General features: G+C 43.9%; 1 protein-coding gene across 4 annotated transcripts in view; it reads left to right on the forward strand.

Annotated features, from left to right (window-relative positions):
• rxraa (retinoid X receptor, alpha a) overlaps positions 1 to 21,148 on the forward strand; it is a 111,060-nt gene that overhangs the window by 17,968 nt on the left and 71,944 nt on the right. For all 4 annotated transcript variants that reach the window (XM_083984152.1, XM_083984154.1, XM_083984151.1 and 1 more), the window contains exon 2: positions 10,261 to 10,374. In XM_083984152.1, coding sequence (XP_083840278.1) covers positions 10,261 to 10,374 — 114 coding nt within the window. The remainder of the gene's footprint in view (positions 1 to 10,260; positions 10,375 to 21,148) is intronic.

The following is a 21,148-nucleotide window of genomic DNA, read 5'->3' on the forward strand; positions in this document are numbered from 1 at the left end:
ACCCATAACAAGCCTCGGCCTCAGCTGTCTCACTCCTCCAGCCGGCACTGCACACTCTTCATGTCAGTGACTTTACACATTTCGCTTCTGTTATCCACACCGGCTATTTTCTCAGTGGTATAACAAGCTGTTGTCTTTGGGCATATATGAATTCATGTAGTCTGAGTGTTAAAGCGTTCATTGTCAAGGCCTTGTGGAAAAAAAAAGAATGCTTTGTTCTTTGTGTCCTTGTCTTTATTTAGGGTAGTTTCACCGAGAAGCAGCTTCTCTTTTGTAGGAACACCCTGATCACATCATCAGGGTTACACGCTTTTACATCTGCAGGCTGCAGTACAGGCACAGTCTGATCCATTGGAGCAGGTGGGGTTAAGGGGTCTTGCTCTATGGCACCATGGCAGCATTGTCTCTCACTTTACCCCCAGATTGAATCTCACCACTCTGGAGAATCAAATCGGCTGCTTTCCAGTCACAAGCTCGCTCCTTCCAGTAAATTACTGTTAACTATTACAGTAAATGTCTGGACAGCCACCTTATCATCATGGCTACAGAAGTATTCTTCCTCTCTGAATGGTATTTCAAGAGTGAAAAAAAAAAGGTCATGACTAACTCATGAAATTCAATGGAAGTCTATTATTATGAATGCTTTTTGCAGAATTGGCCCATTTAAGAGTAATTTACTGCTTTGCTTTAAAGCCTGAGTAAGGAGTGGACCAGCGCCGTACAGTGTTTCATAATTTTTTTACATAACATGCATAAAGTGCCAAAGAGCAAGTTGAGATACTTAGCCAGAGTTTTGCTTGCTGAGGATTAATTAGGCCTTTGCTTTTCCATAATTACCTCAGATGTTGAGAAAAATCAATGTCATCTTCTAGGTTAATTTTTTTTCAAAACAACTTGTTTGTGGGCAGAGATTTATGTAATAGTCTAACTGGATTAGCTCAGTCCTCACATTATTTGTGTTTTGAACGCTTTGATTCAGGGGGCTCCCATGGGTCCTTGATATCCTTGAAAGTTTGTGAATGTGAGAAGGAAAATTGCCTTTAAAAGTTTTTGGAAAAAAGACAGGCATGGGTCATTGGAAGTGCATAATTTATATATTTTCCCTCTTGCTCAAGCCTACACACTATTTTCTTTAGCTGTGCTGTGTTGGAAAAAGCGAGAGACCACACACTGCCGCTGTAATGGCGCACTCGAGGAGTGCTCTTTTCATTCTTTCTCATTTTAATTGTCACCTGGCTCTGGCCTTGAATTTGATGGTTCACAAGGTGCTATTAGAAACCCTGCTGACCGTTCTGCCTTCAGCATCACACAAAAAGAAATGACTTGCCTCGATCGCCAAGCTTCCTTCGTAAATAGCTTGAAGCCGAGATGCAAGGTCCAAGTGGATTTACTTATTCAAGAGCAGAGCGACTGAAAAACATTTCCCTCTCATGGCAGCAGTCCTAAGCCGTGTCGTTAATATGATATGATATGTTAATACGTGGAGGTTTACTCAGTGAGAGAGACCTGTTGTCTCCACTCATTACTTTGGCCTGAGAAGCCGACCCTGCTCTGTAAGCCCTGTTTTCCTGTGGAAGCCTTTCCCTCTTCAGCCTGGATTGATGACATCCACTGATACTGAATCAGAGGTGTGGACTTTACAACCAACTTGATATATATTTGAAATTCTGGATAGCATTGTTCCATTCTTTTTTTTTTGGAAAACAGGGTGGAAACCATCAACAGGCTGGAATCAGCAACTGGTTTTTAAAATCCCCCGGTCCTCATATTTAATAGCTCCATCTTAAAGAGATATTTTAGCCAAATAGTGCACTTTAATCCCTGTTTTTATAACTGCCCAGCAAACGGTCGGTCTTGTGTAATTCTTATTTTACTGTATTCTGAATTTCTGTGTTTTTTTTTATTGTTGTGCTGCTTTTCAGTGCACACCCAGAGCAGCTGTGGCTCCAGATGTTTTTGTTTCAGGTTTTGAATTGTATACCAATTCATATGTTTCACATAGCATGGACAAACATACAGTTTTCCCATGGCTTTCTTTTGGTTTGGCTGTGTTTCCATTTTTTGAAATGCACGTCATTGCCTTAATTATGTAAAAAAAAACATATTAGAATCACTTTATCCTAACAACAATGTTCATACAGTTAATCGTTTCTAAAAAAAGCTTTGTATCATGCATTTCACATTTATCAGTCACTTCAGTGGAGTCGTGTGAGTCAGACTTCAGGTTTTGCCACAGAGGGGTGCAGAAGGTCTTACACCAGTGGAGGCAGAATGAACACATGCTAATATAAGACTTGACTTTAGCACGCATCAGCCTTGATTAGTGCATCTGGGTCAGAGTTATAGAACATATTGTTTGGAGGAGAAGAACAGGACGTGGGTGGCAGTACAAGTCCTTCCTTCTGTTTTGTCCTTGGGTGTTTGTACCTGTTTACATCCTCAGTATGTCGGATTCAAGATGTACTAGGCCGCGGCGGCGGGAGGAGGTTAATGGGAGACGCAACGCTCCTGTAGAGATCGGAGCGTGGGCGTGTGGAGTCAATTTAGCAGGCTAACAGGAAGCGTGCCTCGGGAGCTTCCACCAGGGCTCGGGCAAGGCAGCGAGTGGGGCACAGGTCGCTGTTACCGTACCGCGCCTCACTTAAAGCCTTGGAACATCTTTACACTAATGTTTTTCTTCTCTCTTTCCAAAAGAATATTCATCTCCATACATTGAAGGCCATGCTTTTTGTCGCTGGAGGTAGCTCTCTTTGATCAGTGCAAAATGTCAGGCTATGAACTAAGGCCATAAATGTATCCAATCAAACATTAATCAAGGCTTAAAATAACAAGTTTTGATGCTAGGTTTGAAGCAAAGCAGACCGAAGCTGAATGCTAAAAAGTATTGGATGAATTTTCCAACCAGTGATTCATTAGAGGAAGTACATAAAACAAAGTTTTATCTCTCCCCCTTTCTGGTGGTGATATTTCACAGCTGAGAAAAGAGCCAGTGTGCACCGTGCCAAGGGCTGTTGGCGTTTGCAGATATTTGGTCATGTGAACTGCTACTGTAAAGATCAGCAGAGGGATAGTAGATTTTTAAATGCTTCCTTGTGTCCGTTCCCGGTTGAAAGGAGCCTCTTTTTTTTTTTTTTTTTACCCTCGCAGCTTTTTCTGAGTCCAATCACACAAATTTGATTAGAGCCGTTTGCCCAAGGAGCTGCTCTGGCTGCCGGGGCTGCAGTGAGGCCCTTGTTCCCCCTATTTGCCCCCGAGAAAGGTTCTGATGTGCACAAGCAGTCTTTGAACCGGCCCTTTCTTTTCCTCCCCTCTAACCTCATTTACCACACTCTTCTAGTCCCGACCCCCCCTCCCCTCCTCCCTCCCTTCCTCCCTGTCTGTCTGTGGCTGCCCACCAATGGCGTGCCTTTGGCTTCATCACGTCACAGCAAGTGAGACAAATGACTGCTATAAATTATTACAAACTGCTGCTTTGGTGTCATCTCAGCTTAACCCCGGCACTGTAGCGTTTTCTACACTCCTGAGAGAATGCAGTGCAGTATACGTCTGTGTGAGAAAGGTGAGCCTGGGAGACTGGGGAAAGAAACGGGAGCCACTGCCAAAAAAACATCCATTCGTCATTCAGCATTAAACACTCAGAATAGTTTTTGTCATAAGTCAGCTCTGCAGCCCGTGTAGATGTGCAGGTGTACTGTGTGTCTGGAGGCACTCAACTTTGGTTTTGGAATATATGTAAGTGTGTGTTGGGTGAAAAATCAAACCGAGAGTAAAAAAAAAAAAAAAAATTCTACACCAACCAATCTCGAGACGTGCAGAGGTGGTGGAGTTGGTTATTCACACCAGAAATTACAACGGAATTGGAAGGAGGCCTGTGTGGGCGGAGCTTTGTCAGCGGCAGAGTTTTGCCACAACCACAACCACACTTTCAGCTAGTTGTCTCCAGACATGTGTTCATTTTTACTAAGTGTCAAAAGTATGTCTGGCTCTGCAAGAGTCGTCACAGCCGTGGTGGTGTCAACAAGGGCAGTGGAGCAGAAGCAGCGCTGATTAAAAACTGCACAGGCAAATTTTTGTATTATCATTTATTATATCTATTTTAACTGAGCCAAAGTTGTGTATCTTCATCCAAAGCTGTAATGTATAGGGACATAATAGTGTTGAGGTAATGATGTGTCAAACAATCTATCAATGCAGTTTTGCCTCTGTTTCCTTTAGATGAAAAATACAAATCGAGTTTTCCTAAACTTCATGTTAAAATGTAACATGCAATTTTGTGAGTGAGAAAGAAATACAGACTCAATCACTTGCTTTTATTATTTTATTTTAATATGTATTTGAATAAAGCTTAAATTAGTTGAATCAAATTGTATGTGTAAGATTGAAAGCTATTGATTAAGTCAAGGATTATTTCATCAATGACTTTAAGAAGTCTGAGCAAAGGGCTTTGATAACAATAGAAGCCTGTGGTTTGCAGGTAGACATGTGCTGCTCAGTAATAATAACCATAGTCCCTAAAAACGTACACTTTTACAAAGGTAATCTTTGTCACGTGTATGTTTTCTGCAGACGCCTTGCAGCTTCAAAAGCCACACCACTACCTTTTTTCATTATTCTTAGACTATGAGAGTGCAGACTCAATTTCAGACAAAGTAGGAAGGCATGTTTCTTTTCTTTTTTTTCGAAACAGTACTTACAGAAAGGTGCTCTTGTTCATTTCAAAAGCGCCTCAGTTTGGGTCTCGCAAAAACACAGTCGCTTAATAAGTCATTCAATAAAACTGTCCAGTTAACTTTTTATTGCCAGCGCAGACCTCAACAGCGGTTGGTTTTGTGACTCAGAATGTGATAAACAAATGCGAGTTGCACATTTTGCAGTCGCTCTTGTTTTTTCTTGAACGGCTCACGGCACCAACGTCCTCGTCGTTTTTTTTTTAAAAGGAAGTTTTGCCGCGAGCGACTTCGTTTGTTGTGGCTGAGCCTGAGAATTATGTCTTCCAGCCAAGGTCTTCATGGGTATCTGTTTCTGCAGATTTTGTCTAACCTTCCATTTAGGACTAAAGGATGCCCCCAGGTGCTTGGTGTTGCACTAATTCATCCAAGGCAGATCAAATTAAAGGTCTGAGGTATCTGCAGCCGCAGTGAAATGTAGGTTAGAATTCAGATTCTCTCTGCGGAAGCTACATGTACCTTGATAACAGGGTCAGGCTAGTGTAATACAGCAATAAAACATCCAACATACAGCAAAGGCGTGTAATTCTATTCAATGTTAAAGCTCTTGCTTTTCTGAGGGGTCACCTAAATGTCCTTAAACTCAACAGACCTACTCTCCTGTGTTCGATTTGGCTCCTCATGGTCCCTCAGGATATCTGTAAGGTGGTCTATACCCCTTGGTGGAATTTCAGCCTGGCGTTTGTGGTCCTGAAACTGCGAGATGGCGTGTAATCAATCCAGATAAGCAGAGAAACACACAGAGTGAGCCAACAAAGGGATTTACACGTGTGTGTGTGTGTGTGTAAAATCTGTCAAAGCTGGTTTTCTAACAAGTGTGTTTGTATGATCAGCATCTAGGTACAGCGTCGCCTCCAGTAGTCTTTATGAGGTTTGCTTTGTTGTTGTGATGATGGATCTGCTCAGGCGTTGCTCTGGCTGAGATAAATAAGAGCTGGGAGGCATGTTGAATTGTGGCCCTTTTTCTCCTTCGAAATGGATATCATCAAATGGGGAGGGAAGACAGTTTGCTGATGGAGCAGATTTGCTCAGGGGCAGGGCTAGATGCTTTCCATACTGATGATCAGGATCAGAGAGGGATGGCAACTCTCAGATGAGGAGCGTTTGATTGTTAGCTGATGGGTCCTGAACCGCACTGAAGGAGAAAGGTAGAGCTGTTTGAACGGAGGCTTCATCAGAGTGGCAGCTGTTGGTGTAATGTGGGGGTGCTGCGAGGGATTAGCTCTCTGTAGAGAGAAGCAGACATCAAGACAATTAAGTGTTGTACTCGATGCCTTTCAAAGACCACGGAACACAAACAAAGCCTGAGTTAAGTTAAGTAATGTTGCTACAGTGCTGATTATAGTTGTAGTTGAATGTTACTTTCAATGTAGAGAAATATCTCAATGATTTTTTCTTTTTTTCCCAATGAATCCATTGTATTATCCAGAAAACATAACAGAATAGAGAGAAATGTGAGTCAAAAGCTCAAGGTTGAGGTCTTTGAATTGCTTGTTTTGTTGGACTGACGGTTCAAACTCCCAATACACTGAGTCTAAGTCATATAAAATGATAAAAGAAAAAACAGTCAGAAGGAATTCTTGATGTATCATCAATAGATCGATTATCATTTCCGGTGGTTAATCTTTGAGCAGATATTCTCCACAGTCTATCTATGTATTTTTATAGTTATTGTATCGCTATTCAGTCATTTCTGAATTCATCGGCCATTCACAGTCAAGTCCTTTGTCCTTACGCAATAGCACAGCGCTGAAGGTGAATGGCATTCACGACGGTAACCGTGGCGATTGATGGCTCCTCTCCTTGTCCGTCCTTCCGTGCACTCTACCAGGACCTTATCCCCATGAGTCCCATGTGGGAAAGGCTTTTTTTTATTGCACCTGGGAGATGCATTAAGGCCCAATGAACTTTGACCTTGGGCTTGATCACCCTGGCAACACGGGACGTGAACAATCGTTACGCTTTAAGAGAGCTCGGCTGCAATTCCTTAAACTCTCATAAATGCTTGAATGTATTTCAAAGACTTTGGTTTGTGGGATCTTGTAAAGTCTGGAAGCGCTTTCACTGATGCATCTGTGATAAATGAGAATTGTCCCTTTAATGAAAAATACTTCAGCCGGGCTCGTACCAGTGAGTTTTGTTATAATGGCAAATTTACACACCTTTGTTTCATTAGAACCTTGTCATTAAGCCTTTCTTTTATTAGCCTTATATCAATAAAAAAAGCCCTTCTTTCATTAGCGGAACATCTCAAAGGCTTGCCTTCATTAGCACAAGGTTGTAAATGCTGGATGCAATTTCATTAGCAGGCTATCTTTAATGAGGAAACCCCCAGCGTGTTTACATTGCTCTGATCCCCCATGATCGGCGGTATAAGGATAATGCTGATTGGCTGTTAGAGGGAGGGAAAGGGGGGGTTTGAGCCCTGCAAGATTGGATCATGGAATTATTAAAGCCAATGAGATCCTCGCAGCTCAGAAGTGAAGACTGAGATCAAACATTTCTGTAATCAAGGTCCTGCCACAGAATACCAGTCAAGACATAATGATGCAGTGTGACAGAGACAATTTAATGGTGAGACATGTACCAACCTCACTACTCATGACAGCACAACCTGAACCTGCACATACACGTCCACGCAACTGCCGCACTTTCATCATTTACTTCAAGGCCCGAAAAGTAAAGCCCTTCACTGAAACTGATTTATGATGCCAACAGGAAAAAGACACGTACTCAAATGCTCCTTTTTTCTAATATTTTTACAGCTGTCAAGAAACAGAATGTCTGATTACATTTTTCTTTTTCTTTTTTTTGAAATGTGACTTCTTGGAAATGGTGCTGGTGTTGTCACAAACTTAGCACAAAAAAATTAATGTTTTATACTTTATAGATGTGTATTTATATTTTGAATAACAAAGGATAAAGTTTCTTTTTCTGAGATGCTGAGGTCGGGTTTGGGTTCAAACTAATTTGTTCCATTTTCTAGCTCTGTCTTCGAGCTTTGGTCAAAATTCCAAGTGTTTGAAGCCAGTACTTTAACATTACTGTGTCTTGTGTGTCTCGTGGGAACATTACCCCAGTGGATGGCTCGCAGGGTTGGGCTTTTTTTGGGGAGGAGCTGCTGTCTGCTCCGTTTACTCTTGATTTTAGAGAAATCAAACTTGACTGGGAGCTCGGGCTCATATGTTAATGTCTTAATGTTGGGTGACATTGTTCAGAGCTCTATACCATGTGTTCCATTATTTGCCCTTTGACCCCTTTGCAGGAATGTGCCGTGTTCGTAGTGGATTGATTCATCTGACAACTATGGGGGGGGGGGGGGGGGGGGGGGAAATGTGGCAGAAAATAGAAGGTGGAAGAACTTTCTTGAAGCAAAATTGAACCAATGAGTATTGGTGTTATTCTGTCTGCACTGAGATACATTTACGAAGGAGAAATAGAATAAAGATGACAGAAGAGGAATGCTGTGGTTCTTCTTTTGCACAGATGATAAAATAAATGTAATGGTTAACAGATTCTGATGTCTTTTTGATGCTGATGTTGTCTCTTGAAATGAAAATTACAAATGTCAAATGACATCAGTAATTTAACAACCTTTCATGTAGACATGAAGGTTAAAGTGTGTGAGTTATTTCCTTAGTTTTGGATGATCTACAGCATCATTTGAAACGTGTGAGCTATTTTAATTACTATTATGCGTCACTTAAACAACTTCGGTTTGTGTGTTTCGGATGAGGACATGTTGACACATATCTCCAGAATTTTGGCAAATCACCCTGAATTGACTTCAATTGATAGATGACACCAAAGCAAAGACGGAAAAAAAAAAAAAAACATATTCACATTAAACATGTTAATCCCCCGAGATTGATGACAAATTTACGGCTTATTCAGAACTTAATCACACACACACAGCCGCAGCGGCTCAAATCCAGTCAGTTTTTAAACTGTCATTATGTAGAATCACCAACATAAATCATCATTGCTTTTTCTATCATTCATGCCCTTCCAGCATGCCTTTGCTCTTAATGACGTCCATAAAACTGCGTGTCGGAGTCTTCGCTGTTGTTTTGAGTTGACATTTTCCAACATTTGATGGCAACAATAGCATCATTCTACTCAGAAACAATGAGATAAAGTATACGAGGAGATGCATGGTTACTTGTAATGAGAGTGTTTCGTGTAATTCATGGCTTGTTCTGCCTTGTCAGTGCTTCATCCTAATCAATGCTTTGAAAAATGCATTCAGCTTGACACCAGCACCACCACCCCCCTCCCTCCCCCCTGCGCATGCACATGGCACACACTCGCACGCCCTCGCAAGGAAAGAAAGTATCAGCATCCTCGACAGCTTATCATGGGGAACTAATTCAGGATCCCTTTTGCCTGTTTTAAATGTCATTCTCTGAGCTCGACGGGAGTGACATGTTTTTCATGGTGGAAATAAAGGCGCTTTATTGAGCTCAGAACATAGGGGGGAGGGTTGGGGAGTGGGGTTGGGGGGGGGGGGGGGGGGGGCTCCTCTGCCTGCTGCTCTTGATATTTGCTGGAAATCTAAAAGGTCCTCATGAGGAATGAATAAAGTTTGGATTTGCGGAGACCTGCCGATGCCAATGAGATCCGCATGAGCCACCCCGGTCGATAAAGACAGGAGCGAATCCTTGGCTGACTCAGAAAATGCACACACACACACACACATTGTTGTACGCGCACAGAAGTTTCCACTTTGGCTGGAGGCGGCGGTGTCAATCATGAAATCAAATGCCACTCAGCCGCTTTAAGTACGGTTAGGATTAGTGGTTTATGAGTTTGGCACATTTACACAATTCAGCTTTAATAAATGGTCTGTTTGATTCCAACTTCCTCTTTTCTTTATTCCCCACAAACTTTAAACATCATGGTGCTGTAATTCATGTCGTAGTTCACAAAATTGCAGCTATTTTTTTTTTTGCCAATTTAGGTTTATTTGTTGCTCTTCTTCTTCACCGGCGGGATGATGTCAGCGGCTGGTGAGCGCCGGTCCGGAGGGGGTACAGCCTCCTCAGTTGCTTCATTGTGTCAGATAATGACTTCCCTATTGAGAATGACCTCTCTGACCCCAGAGGCAGACAGTAAGACGGCCTCGTCCTCGTCCAGCCCCTCAAGGCACTCGTGCTTAATCTGGCATTTTGCACACACAAGAGACGCTAACCTCGCTCCTGCTCCCCGGCCGCTTTTTCTTTTTTTTTCTTTTTTTTCTGTTTGTCCTCCTCCAGGGCCGACCTCACCGGTGTTCTGCAGGTTCTGTAGACACGACCAGTGGGGATGGTGTTGGCCCACCGGTGTGTAGGTTGGTGGAGAGGTCACAGAGCTTTTAAATGTGAGAGGTTGGCTGGGTCTGATGGTGGAATATAAAATGATTTTGAACACCAAATAAAGACTTTGAATCCTGAATGTCTGCGTTTTGGTGTTGACCTCTTTCACATCCTGTTTATTTGATTTCCTCTTTGCATTTTTCGTCTCTTATTTCTCTCTTCGTCTTCTTTCGTTGCAGGGTTCCTGAAGCCCCAGTGCTCGCTGACTCCTCCCATGCAGCGAGGACGCTCGGGCGAAGTATGTTCCTGTTTCAGTGGCGTGTGTCAACTCCATCAGCGTCGCCTATCCACAGGTAAGACTCGCTGCGCCGCGCGCCGAACTGTTGGTCCTTTGGTACTAAGCAGTCGAGGTTGGGCCACTAGTTGCATGTTAGAAACAACATTTTTATTAGAAAAATTAGTCATGAGGAGCCTGTTATTTAGAAAAAAAAAAGTGCGCCCCATGACCTGATGCACCTAATGAGACTCTGCTCATCCAAAATAACATCTCAGCTCATTTAATTTAATCTACTTTCGAGACATCAAAGGCAGATCAAATGATTTGTTTTTCAGTATGTCGTTATATAGTTTTATTGGGTGTAATTGAGATAATGATGATGTCCTTTTTAACCAAATTAATGATATTATCCTGACAGAACTCCCCTTTATGAACATATACAATCGCCTTTTTTAGAGATGCCATGAGTTTATTTGATAATGTATCTGAACTGGTTCTATTATACAGCATAGCTTAAGTAAAGTGTGTGTTGTTGCTGCTGTACAGTGCACACACACCATCGCCTGCAGCCGGAGGTGTGGCTGGGGGGCAGCGCTCTGTCTGGATTTCGTGATTAATGGTGTCTTTGCATGTGGAGCCCCCAGTGATCGACAAGTTAACAGAGGTGCTCTCAGATCAGCCCCCTTCCTCCAAATTCCTCCCCCCCCCCCCCCCCCCCCCACACACACACACACCTCCCACATCCCAACCCCACTGTCTAATGAGAAGGGGACCGACCTGTGCAGAACATGTGGTTAATTCTGACACATTTATCACTCTATCCCCAAGGCTCGCTCCTTCTGCAGTGTCAGAGCCGCGAGCAGCTGAGCGGCCCGTCATGTGAGGAGAGCATGACTTGTACGGCAAGACAAAGTCACATAAACATATAAACAGCTCCGCCGCAGCAGCTGTGTGAGTTTGAAGTTGGGTACTTTTGCTTTTTTTATCCTCGAGTTAAAACTGTTCAGAACAAGGGAGCGGTAAAATTGGACAGGTTTATTTGTCTGACATTTAAATATAGAATATCTATCAAAGTCTCTTTTTTTTCAGCCATTCAATGTAGGACAACATGAGCATTTCCTTATAGAAACTTTGTGCTTCATCTCTTTGTCTTGTTTTAATGTAGCACAGAGTACCAATCATTCAGACTCCTTTCTGGTTTGCTTGATTTAATTCATTTCTATCCTTCTTGAAGAGCTCTTAGCTGCATTAGTGGAATTTTCTCTGTGAAGTGGTTCAGTGGATTTAAAAACGTATAAGTAAATGTTATTAAATGTTCTGTAAAATCAGTCCTAACCATACAACCTGTTTCCTGAACAAGGACAAATGAGGAAAACAACTTCACATTTTATTGTTAAAATAAGACACGAGTGCTTTACAGTAACAAGTACAGTACATACTATTTGATCAAACCACACTGTCTTTTGCTGTGTTTTTAAATCATCCCATTATATCTGACAATGCTACAGTCCATCTTGTCAATATGATTAAACTGATCAGATTTCTATATGCTTTATTATAGTAATAGTTCTGACTTGAAGGACCGTAAACAGTCGTCCTTATTAATTTGAAAGAGACCATTCTTGAAAAAAGGAATGAAAACGTGAATAGATAGTTGTGGCATGTCACATCAGTGTCGTGAACATGGACTGGTGGTTTCGTACTAGGCCATCTTGTAAGAACAAAGTGACATGAAGTTCACAGCAGGACACTGAACCGAAACCAGCAGCAGGGACATAATTCCCATCTGCCTCAGCAGATGTATATTTATCTAACACTTGTTGGGGGAAATAAAGTTTCTCCTTACTGTATTTTTAGGCCTCTTAAAAGCAAATAGAAAATGTAAATCCAAATATCTTCCTCTTTGGAAGATCAAGGACTATTTTTTTTGTCTCAGTGGAGACAAGATGAGAACCCACCACTCTCTCCTGCACAGGCAAATACTTTTTCATGGACAAGTTTGAGCATGATCGCTGAGGTGCACAGTTTTTCCACCAACCTCACCCCCATCTTTGTGTATTTTACACAACTATCTTGATTGATTGCAACATTTTTTTTTTTACTGTTACAGCCTGCAGTAAGGGTGGGCGTGTTTCCTGCACAATTAGGAGCATCTGTATTAAGAGGTATAGTCTTTCTGAAGGAAAAAGAAAGAAAAACAAAGAGGGAAGACAAAGGTTTCCCTTCTTTATGTTGTGGCTATATGAGTCACACTGGGTTATTTTGTCTACCTCAGACTCAGGGGCAAAGCGAGTGGAAAGGAGGAGTGAAAGTGTTGAAAAGTGGGATTTTTTACTATCTTTCCTTGTTGCTTTTTTTCACGACACAGGAGCTGTTAAACAAATTCAGCGGTGCTTCCCGAGCAGCAGAGTGTACTGAAAAGTGAAGCAACTGTTAGCAGCAGAGGGTGGACAGCCTGGAGTCTAAAGTTTATAGACCCTGTAATAATCATGGGTCTAATTATGGAACGTGTTACTATAAATCCACCAGTGTCCCCAGATTGTGTGATTGTCCTCCAATCTCGACGTTCCAGCCGCCCGACTACGGCCACAATGACAAGCTGCTGTGGGAGGCGTGAGGCGTGTAGCGGTGACCAAGCAGGAGGTTTTCTGGGAAAGCTTGTGAGCCTCGCCCGGGGAGCCGTATTCAGCAGCGATCTGCTGAACTCCAGGCTGCACACTGATGTGGCCAGGCTCCGGTTTCAGCGGTTTTACATTGTTTGGGCTTTTCAAAAACAAACTCTTACTGGAAAGGGACCGTGAGAAACGTAGTGTTCGGGACCTTGTTTTTCCGCAGGATTATTTCAAAAAAGCAATCATTTAGTGTTTTTTATTAGAGAAAGGAGTCATGATGGGAAAAACTTCTTTTTTTTCTCTTCTTTTTTTGGAATTGTGGTGTATGAGGTGAGAGAGAGGGAAAGCGTAAAAGAGAGACGGCATTGAAAACAGGGCTTTTTGAAAAGGGCCCTCACAATGCAGGCCTTGTGCTGTGATTTGGTCTGTCCTCACCGAGCTGAGCAGAGGAATGGAAAAGATTATCCGCAGGAATGTCTGGGGTGCCCTCAAACGGAGCGGGCCGCGTGACTGGCCAATGGGAGCGAGGCCTGCAGAGCGGCGGGCTAATTTTTTCCTGATGAACTCAGCCGCCTGCTCCACAATGCAGTCTGATTGCCAGGGCTGAACTCACATATGGTCCGTGTTTGGAGGGTCCAAATGACAGGACCAATTCTGCCTGGAGAGAAAAGGGGGTGGGGGTGTTGGACGTAGATGATTATTACTGCCCCCCCCCATCCTCCCCCCTCCTCTTTTTTATTTCATCAGCTCTGGATGGGGCCTGCCGGAAACACACCGACGCGATTCAACCGTCCCGTCTTCAGCTCTTCTCTACCTGCTGAAGGTTCCCACACTAGGTGTATCATTTGCTTTGGTTTGGTCGCTCTTGTCTTTATTAATGGTCCTTTTGTTTAAATGAGCAGCAATTACGCCGAAAGCCAAGCCACATTAGTGTTTCACGGCAGTCCCACTCCGTTCGAGTGCCTCGGAATTATCTCACTGCCTCACAAATCCTGCCAATTAATTTGGAGCCCGTTTACTATTCAGAGGACTTGGAAAGATGCTCCGTTGCCCCTCCACCTACAACCAGGCCAGAGTAAACTACAGGGAGATGCAAGCGACAGAGTTCCAGCTCTGAGCGAGGAATGCGCGCGTTATGTGCTCATTGTTTTTCTATGTAGTGTTTTTTTGCATCAGCATGGCAGTAAAAAAGCCATGTGGTGGGGCTCTGGAGAGAAGCAGCATGTGTTTGTAGACCTTGTGGTCACACAGCAGGGTCTGAGACTAGAGGAGGGGGCAGCCTAAAGAGAGGTTTTGGTGAGTTAAAGTGGCTCCCGGCTCCTCATATTTCCCATCGCGGGGTCCTGCAGAGGTGAGGAGGGTCACAGAGAGGGAGCTCGTTAGCCCCGGCGTGCTCCATGCTCCCCATGCTCCCTGCGCTCTAATTGGCTGGCCGGAGTCAGCGCTGTCCCTGGCTGCTTCCTGCTAGGTCAGAAACCAGAGGGGCCATTGCATGCCAAGTTGCAGATTATGGGCCTTGGCCCCCATTCATCAGCACACACATGCACACACACACACACATACACCACGCTTTGTTTTTTATACACAAATTCCAACTATCACAACTGGTCTCAAGCAGCAACCAGTTAATATCTGTGTTTTGTTATCCAATGGAAGGTGGTTTATTTAAGACCGGCTTTGAATTTTGAATTTATATTAAACTTATCAGATACTGTGATGTGTCGGCTGTAGTTCCCAAGAACTACTACTGTATGCTTCCTTGTTCCGTTCTTTAAAATGATCCTACAGTTTATCCTCACATTAAGAGGAGATGTTTGTTTAAAATAAAAATGGGACGGGAAGCAGAAACACTCTCATGAAATTATATTACATCGGGAAGATTTTGATCTCAGTTTTGGTCCCATATACACAAACAGCGGAACAGTGATGGTATTAATCCAACTTGATTTATATCTCATCTTATTCTCATAAAATTGTGTGATTGTTGGAAAATTTGACATTCGCTTGGAAGCGACTTGGCTGCACTGCTTTTTATTTTATTTTTTTTTTTTTTACAAAATATCACGTAACACATAACACATCTACTGTCTAATTCTAAATGTTTTTGACTTATTCTCACATAAATTAAACAAATTCATATGAACTTTTGAAATAACATTGTTTTAATTTAATTGCAAGTTAAGGTCAAAATTAACCCTGCATGAATAGATTTATAGTCACTTGTTGGCAGTGCCAAAAGCTCTAAACACACTTAATTGTTGAGTATGAGTTGTGTTTCGGGCTGCATCATGAGCTCTGAATTGTTTTTGTTTTGTTTTTTTGTTTTTATCTCAGTGTCTGAGGGAAACATCTAGCTCTTTAGTTGCTAGTTGATGTTGTGCCTTGTACAGTAGCTACAGTATCTCCAAACGCCGACTGTCTGCTACTGTCTGTTTGGCGCTGGGAAGGTAGTGTGTCATTGGTTTATTTATTTTTCTGAAAACAGCTGCCTGCTGTGGCTGGTCACAAGGTTACCCAGAGTGGAGAGAGTGAACCAAAACAATAATGTCGCAGCCAGTGAGCTGAAAGATGCTAAAATGCAACACAGAGCCACAGAGAACTCCCCAGTCTCTGTGGGTTGGTCAATACAAATAACACCTTATTGATTTTAAAGCGAGGGAATATACATTTATAACTTGATTTGTGGAGTAAAGCCGTCCTATCTCTTTTTGTGTGGCTCTCTGCTGCTAACCACTTTGCACTCTGCCTTTTATCTAAAGGAGACTGAATGAAAACTCATAATGCCAGTCCATCTTGTCTGTCAGCGGGATTCCCCCAAGTGACATGGCCCCTGGTGGCCAGCTGCCACCGCCGCCGCCGCCAGGATGCATCTGCAGAGGTGGAGGTCTGTGTGCTGCACAGAGCCACGGCAGCCGTCCACAGGCGGGTCACTAGAAATCAGAGCTACTAAGCCTTTGATAACTCTCTGAGCCTATAATCTCCCAACAGCACCATCAGAGTGAAATACTATCTCATTGTTACAGCTCAAACCCAGCGGAGAGCGAGGTGAGCAGGCGGCCCAGGACACAGGGGACAAGCAGGAAGTGGTCGTATCCCCACTCCCATGTAGCCATTGTCATCTCCACAGTGTAATTAAGGGCGGTAGAGTCGTGGGCTGAGAGTTGAACTTGAATTTTTAACTAGGATGAAATTCTCAAAGGCTGTCGTAATGAATTTAAATTTGGATCATGGTACCACAAAAGAAACAACATTCAAATTTGAATTATCAGGAGTACAGCATAATTTAATGGCTACATTTTTTTTTTTTTTTTTTACGGAATACAAATTTATCCATTGTTCATTGTCCCTTATAAATAAGAGAGGAAACTTGTATTGGTTCAGAAAACATTTTTATTATCAATGCATTTTCTTTGCAATCTTCAATTATTTTTAGCCGGTAGATAACATATTCTCTTCCAGGCAATTTTACACAGATAAGATAAAATTTCATTCCGCCACAGATTCCAGCTCTCCTCGGAGTTGAACCTGACCCCATGAGTAAGGTTTACACTACAGGCTTTGGATCTGAAAAGAAGAAGAAGAAGAAGAAAAAAAAACAAAAAAGGAGAGGAAACCCTGCATTTTTTATTAACATTAATTAATCATGAATAAGCAAGTTCTCATTCTTCAGGCCCCACACTGCCTAACATAGAACAGTATGTTAATCACGGCGAAGCACGTCGGGTTCCGCTGAAATATATGGGCAAATTAGCGAATGGCATGAATATGAATGAATATGTACATCTCAGCCCAGATATCTCAGAGCTGATTATGCTTCATGCTGCGGCCAGCTGATAGAAACACCAGAATCAGATGCTGCAGTGTCACCTCGGCTCTCCCGGCTGCTCCAGGCCCCCCCTGACCCTGAACACAGAGAGGCTGACTCAACTGTTGAGAGACACTTGCCTCCTCTTACCCGCAGATAAACAAGGAAAGGACCGGGAAGTTAAAGAACTGCATGTGTGCCCCATTTGCAAAAGAACAGTTAGGCTGGATCATGACACACTGGACTCTGCTGGGTAAACAAACATTGGGAAATGTGTTCTTTGTGCGCTGAAAAACACACCGCAGGCAGGGATAGATTATAAAAATACAATGGAGGACAGAAAAAAAAGAACCAAACTGCCATATGTGTTGTGATAGATGAACATGATTAAGAACAAGAGTGCAAATGTGAGAAATGCCATCATGTGAGCTGCCTCTATTTGATTTTCCTCTTTTTTTATTTTTTACGGAGATCAGGGAGCATCCAAAAAGTTTGAACATCTGAACATGGAACATCTGGATCAGCTAACAGCAGCAGGGCCAGATATTTGGACAAGGCCGGACCAAAGGAAGAGGCCAATTTCTGTGATTTATTTATTAAGTCTTATTTTCTCTCGGAACCATGCGTTTCCTGGTTGTTATGCTTTGCTTGCAACAGCCGAAGCTGCTTTGGTAACCATGAAGAACAACAACACAAGAATGCAGGAACATTTTCCTTGGCCTTCGAAACTCCGCAGTGTCACTTTGCAGCTCGAACGTCGGGTCAAGATGATTAATAACGCGGCCTCTCGTCGGTTTCCCGACGCGTTGATCTTTAAACGAGATCTACAGCAAAAGTTTCGTTAGATTTCTACACGTCCGACTCCTGCCTGTGTCGTGTTTGTTCACTGGCCTGTGTGTTAAGTAGGTGACGGGGGAGCTCAGGTGCTTTAAGAATGGATTGGGAGCTTGTTGTAGTCGGGCGGGGATTCTGGCTGTTCCTCCTCTTCTCACGACAGTCAGTTGCCTCCGTCCTCGTCGATGGGAATTTGAAGGGCATCTGCAGCTACAGATCATCACACTCCAGGCGCCCCCCCCCTCCCTTTGCACCCACAGGAGGACAAGCAGGAGAGAGAGAGAGACAGAGTCAGACAAACAGGGATGTTGGGGAAGAGAGAGAGAGAGAGGAAGGGGTGAGAAGTTGGAAGAGAGGGGGGGGGGGGGGGGGTGCTGTCGGTATTTTGATGCTAAAGTGATTCGACACGCTTGGCATTATAGCCAGCCTGGCGATGGGGGGAGTTGGAGTTGGGGGGTGGGGGGGAGGCAGGGAGAGCGAGCCCTTGATCCGAATGTCACCGAAGCCGATCTCATGAAGTGGAAGGTCAGAAACGTAGCACCTGCCGCCCCGGCTCTGGCAGGCTCCGCCCCCTCCCGGCTCCACCGTAAAAGGGCAAACCAGGAACCGAAAGGAGTGGAGTAGAGGGTGGAGGTCAGCGAGGGGGGGGTGGGGGGGGAGAGGCAGGGCAGCAGAGGCCTGACCTCCCAATGTCACATGTCTGTGCTGCACAGCAACAAGCCCACCCGAGTGCACTAATGCAGGCCAGAACATGCTGGGATGTGAGAGGTGGAAGTGGGCGGGGGGAGGAGGGGAGAGGAGGGGGGGGAGCTTTTGCAAGTCCCACGTGCTTTTTCCTTTAGAGAGCCGCTTCTTGAGGTGCATGGAGAAAGAGAGTGTGTGTGTGTTGTGTGTGTGGGGGGGGTGTGGTGGCGTGGGGTGATGGTAATGCAGCAGCTAATGGAAATATCTTGTTGGGACTCGGTGTTGGTCTGAGCTGCTGCCGGCCCCCGCCAGGAGCCCGTGTGGCTGCCGCGGTGACACTAAAGCTTTAGCCCCTGTTTTACCAAACAAATGACAACAACTGAGAAGCAGGTCTCAAAGTCTAAAAGAAGTGCTTGTCCTGGATTGGAGTAAAACAATAATGTTGGTAGTTTAAAGCCAGTTTATTGCATTATATCTAACAGGTATGATAAAATCACACTCACCAGTATCGTATTAAGCAACTGCAGTGAAAGTGCTACAACACCACTTCTCAACGTCTCAAAGCGATTGGCTAAAGTCCTACAAAATCTGATCGTTCAACAAGTGATTGTGGTGAGTGCGGTGTTATGATTACTCATTGAAACGATGCCAAAATCTATGCAAATGGGAGGAATTGTCATTTTAATCCATCAGTGCCGTTGCCCACCCTCCCATGTGCTCTGGGCACACGGGGGTGGGGGGTGGGGGGACACCCCGGGGCGTTGGTGGGGGAACTGTTGCAGAAAGTTGACCTTTAGTGCATGCCCGTGCAGTCGGCTTCAGTCAATGGGTTTTGTGCAATGCAGTACAGCCTGGGTGAAAAAAAAAATGAAAAAAAGAAAAGCGCACCAACCGCCACAGGGGCATCATGTCCACAAGTCCATTACAGTCACTGACATTGAGCTAATTGACTAACGTGGTTGTGCAGCGCATGGTGGCATGACTTTGAAATGAGGATGGGGGGGAAAGAGGGAGAATAATATTCAGAGAGTGGTGGAGATTGCAGAGGAGGGAGAGAGAGAGAGAGGGGCAAAGTTAAAACTCAGCGGCTCAGCATTGACATATCTCTGGTTGTTATTTATCACATGGTTTTTGCCTGTGTGGTTCAGTTAGCCAGACCTTTATGAATCATACTGATAAGATTTCCTGGTTCACAAACTTTTAAGGTGACTAGAAGGGCAGCGCCATGTGGAATCAACTACTGGATACATAACAGTACTGTAGAGGAGTGGAGGAGCAAGAACCCTGAGCTATTTTGAAGACATCACCTTCAGCTCTGCGAAAACCTGCGACAAAAAATATTCTGCTATTTTCCCTGACATTTCATTCTGAATGTGTCATGAGTGTGTGTTATCCTCGCTGACACGCTCACCTGCCTTGCCTTGCCTTGCCTTGCTTCCCCCCCCCTCCCCTAAGGCGGTGGGAGGCTCGTCCAGGAAGGAGTTAATCATTTACGTGACAGTTTTGCACTAAATATTATGAAACCATCAAGCTGTACCCGGAACATTTAGTCCCTATCTGTTAATGCTCGTCAAGGAGAGATCTCCTCTTCCAGGGGAGGAGACGACGGCACCAGGACAAAAGCTCAGCACCGGAAAGAAAAATCTGCCACAGGCCTAATGATACCTTTGCATTTGCTTTTTTTTCCGGAGCAATCTGTGTATAGCGATGTTCAAGTGAGGTGGTTGTGTCTTTGTGCTCAGACATATGTTTGTTTACATATATTTACTGTATTTGCAAGCCTCCGCGCTCTTCATCCCACTGACAGCTGTGCTTTATAGCGTTGTTGCACACTCATGCATGCACACACACAGACACACACACACCAGTCCACCCCTGAAAATTGGTCCCTCTGCTGTGATTCCTTTGCAAGCCCCTCCTATGTAAAGACTTGTATCTGGGTGTGATTTTATAGAACGTTTATGTCAAAGGCAACAACGAGCGGCAGCAGCTGCCTGTAACCCAAGCTGATAATGAGCATGTATTTGTGTTTATTTAACAGCCTCCCTCTGCCATCTGTTCCATGTATTGTGATACACAGTGCCGGGCACGTGTGTTATGAGCCTGTTGATTACACAATAGCCAGGCTAGTTTTGTGGCGGCGGCGTCTCATCCGACACTAGCGATTCCAGCCAGCTCCATTATTCAGACTTTGCTCCGTGTGGCATGGCGCTCCAGACCCAACGAGACAAGCGTACAGACAGTGTCAAGTGTCAAATCCACACGTAGGGACGGAGAGACGTATTTGTTGTTGATGTTCATAGACGCACATCAGCGCAGCACTTACGGAGACATGATTAACGCAGGAGCCGAGGCTCACGTATATGAGAGTGACATCATTATGCCTAACACAACAAGAGATGGCTGTGTTTTTTTTCCCGCCCTCCATCTGTCAACCAAAGGTCACAGGGCTTAAAAGGAGCATTTAGAGCTTATGGAAAAACAAACAAGTCTATTATCACTGACGGCACCTTGGCGTTATGTGATAATTAAGCATTTGTTGATTTTTTTTTTTTTTTAACCTCTCGTTATTTGTCTGCATAGTCATTATTTCTGAACCCATTAAGCATGCAGGAGTGCAACAATTAATGCCCGAGCACGGCAGCACTGCAGGTTACATAATGATCATAACCTGAACAGTATACTGTACTCCCTTCTTTGAGCTGCACGCCACAAACAGCGTTTACAGCTCTTAGTTATATGACTGCCTGGGTTATCATTTAAGATACTGATACTATCTGAAGAAAATAGATGAGCGGTTGACTTTGGCCCCCGCTTTAATGGCTGGGAAAATGTCTGATTGATCTTTCATCTCTCAGACTGTTACCTAATGTGGAGCCGCATCGGGCCGAGTGGTGTTTGTTTTTGTATGTCAG

This window comes from Trachurus trachurus (assembly GCF_905171665.1).
Source record: "Trachurus trachurus genome assembly, chromosome: 12".
NCBI lineage: Eukaryota > Metazoa > Chordata > Actinopteri > Carangiformes > Carangidae > Trachurus > Trachurus trachurus.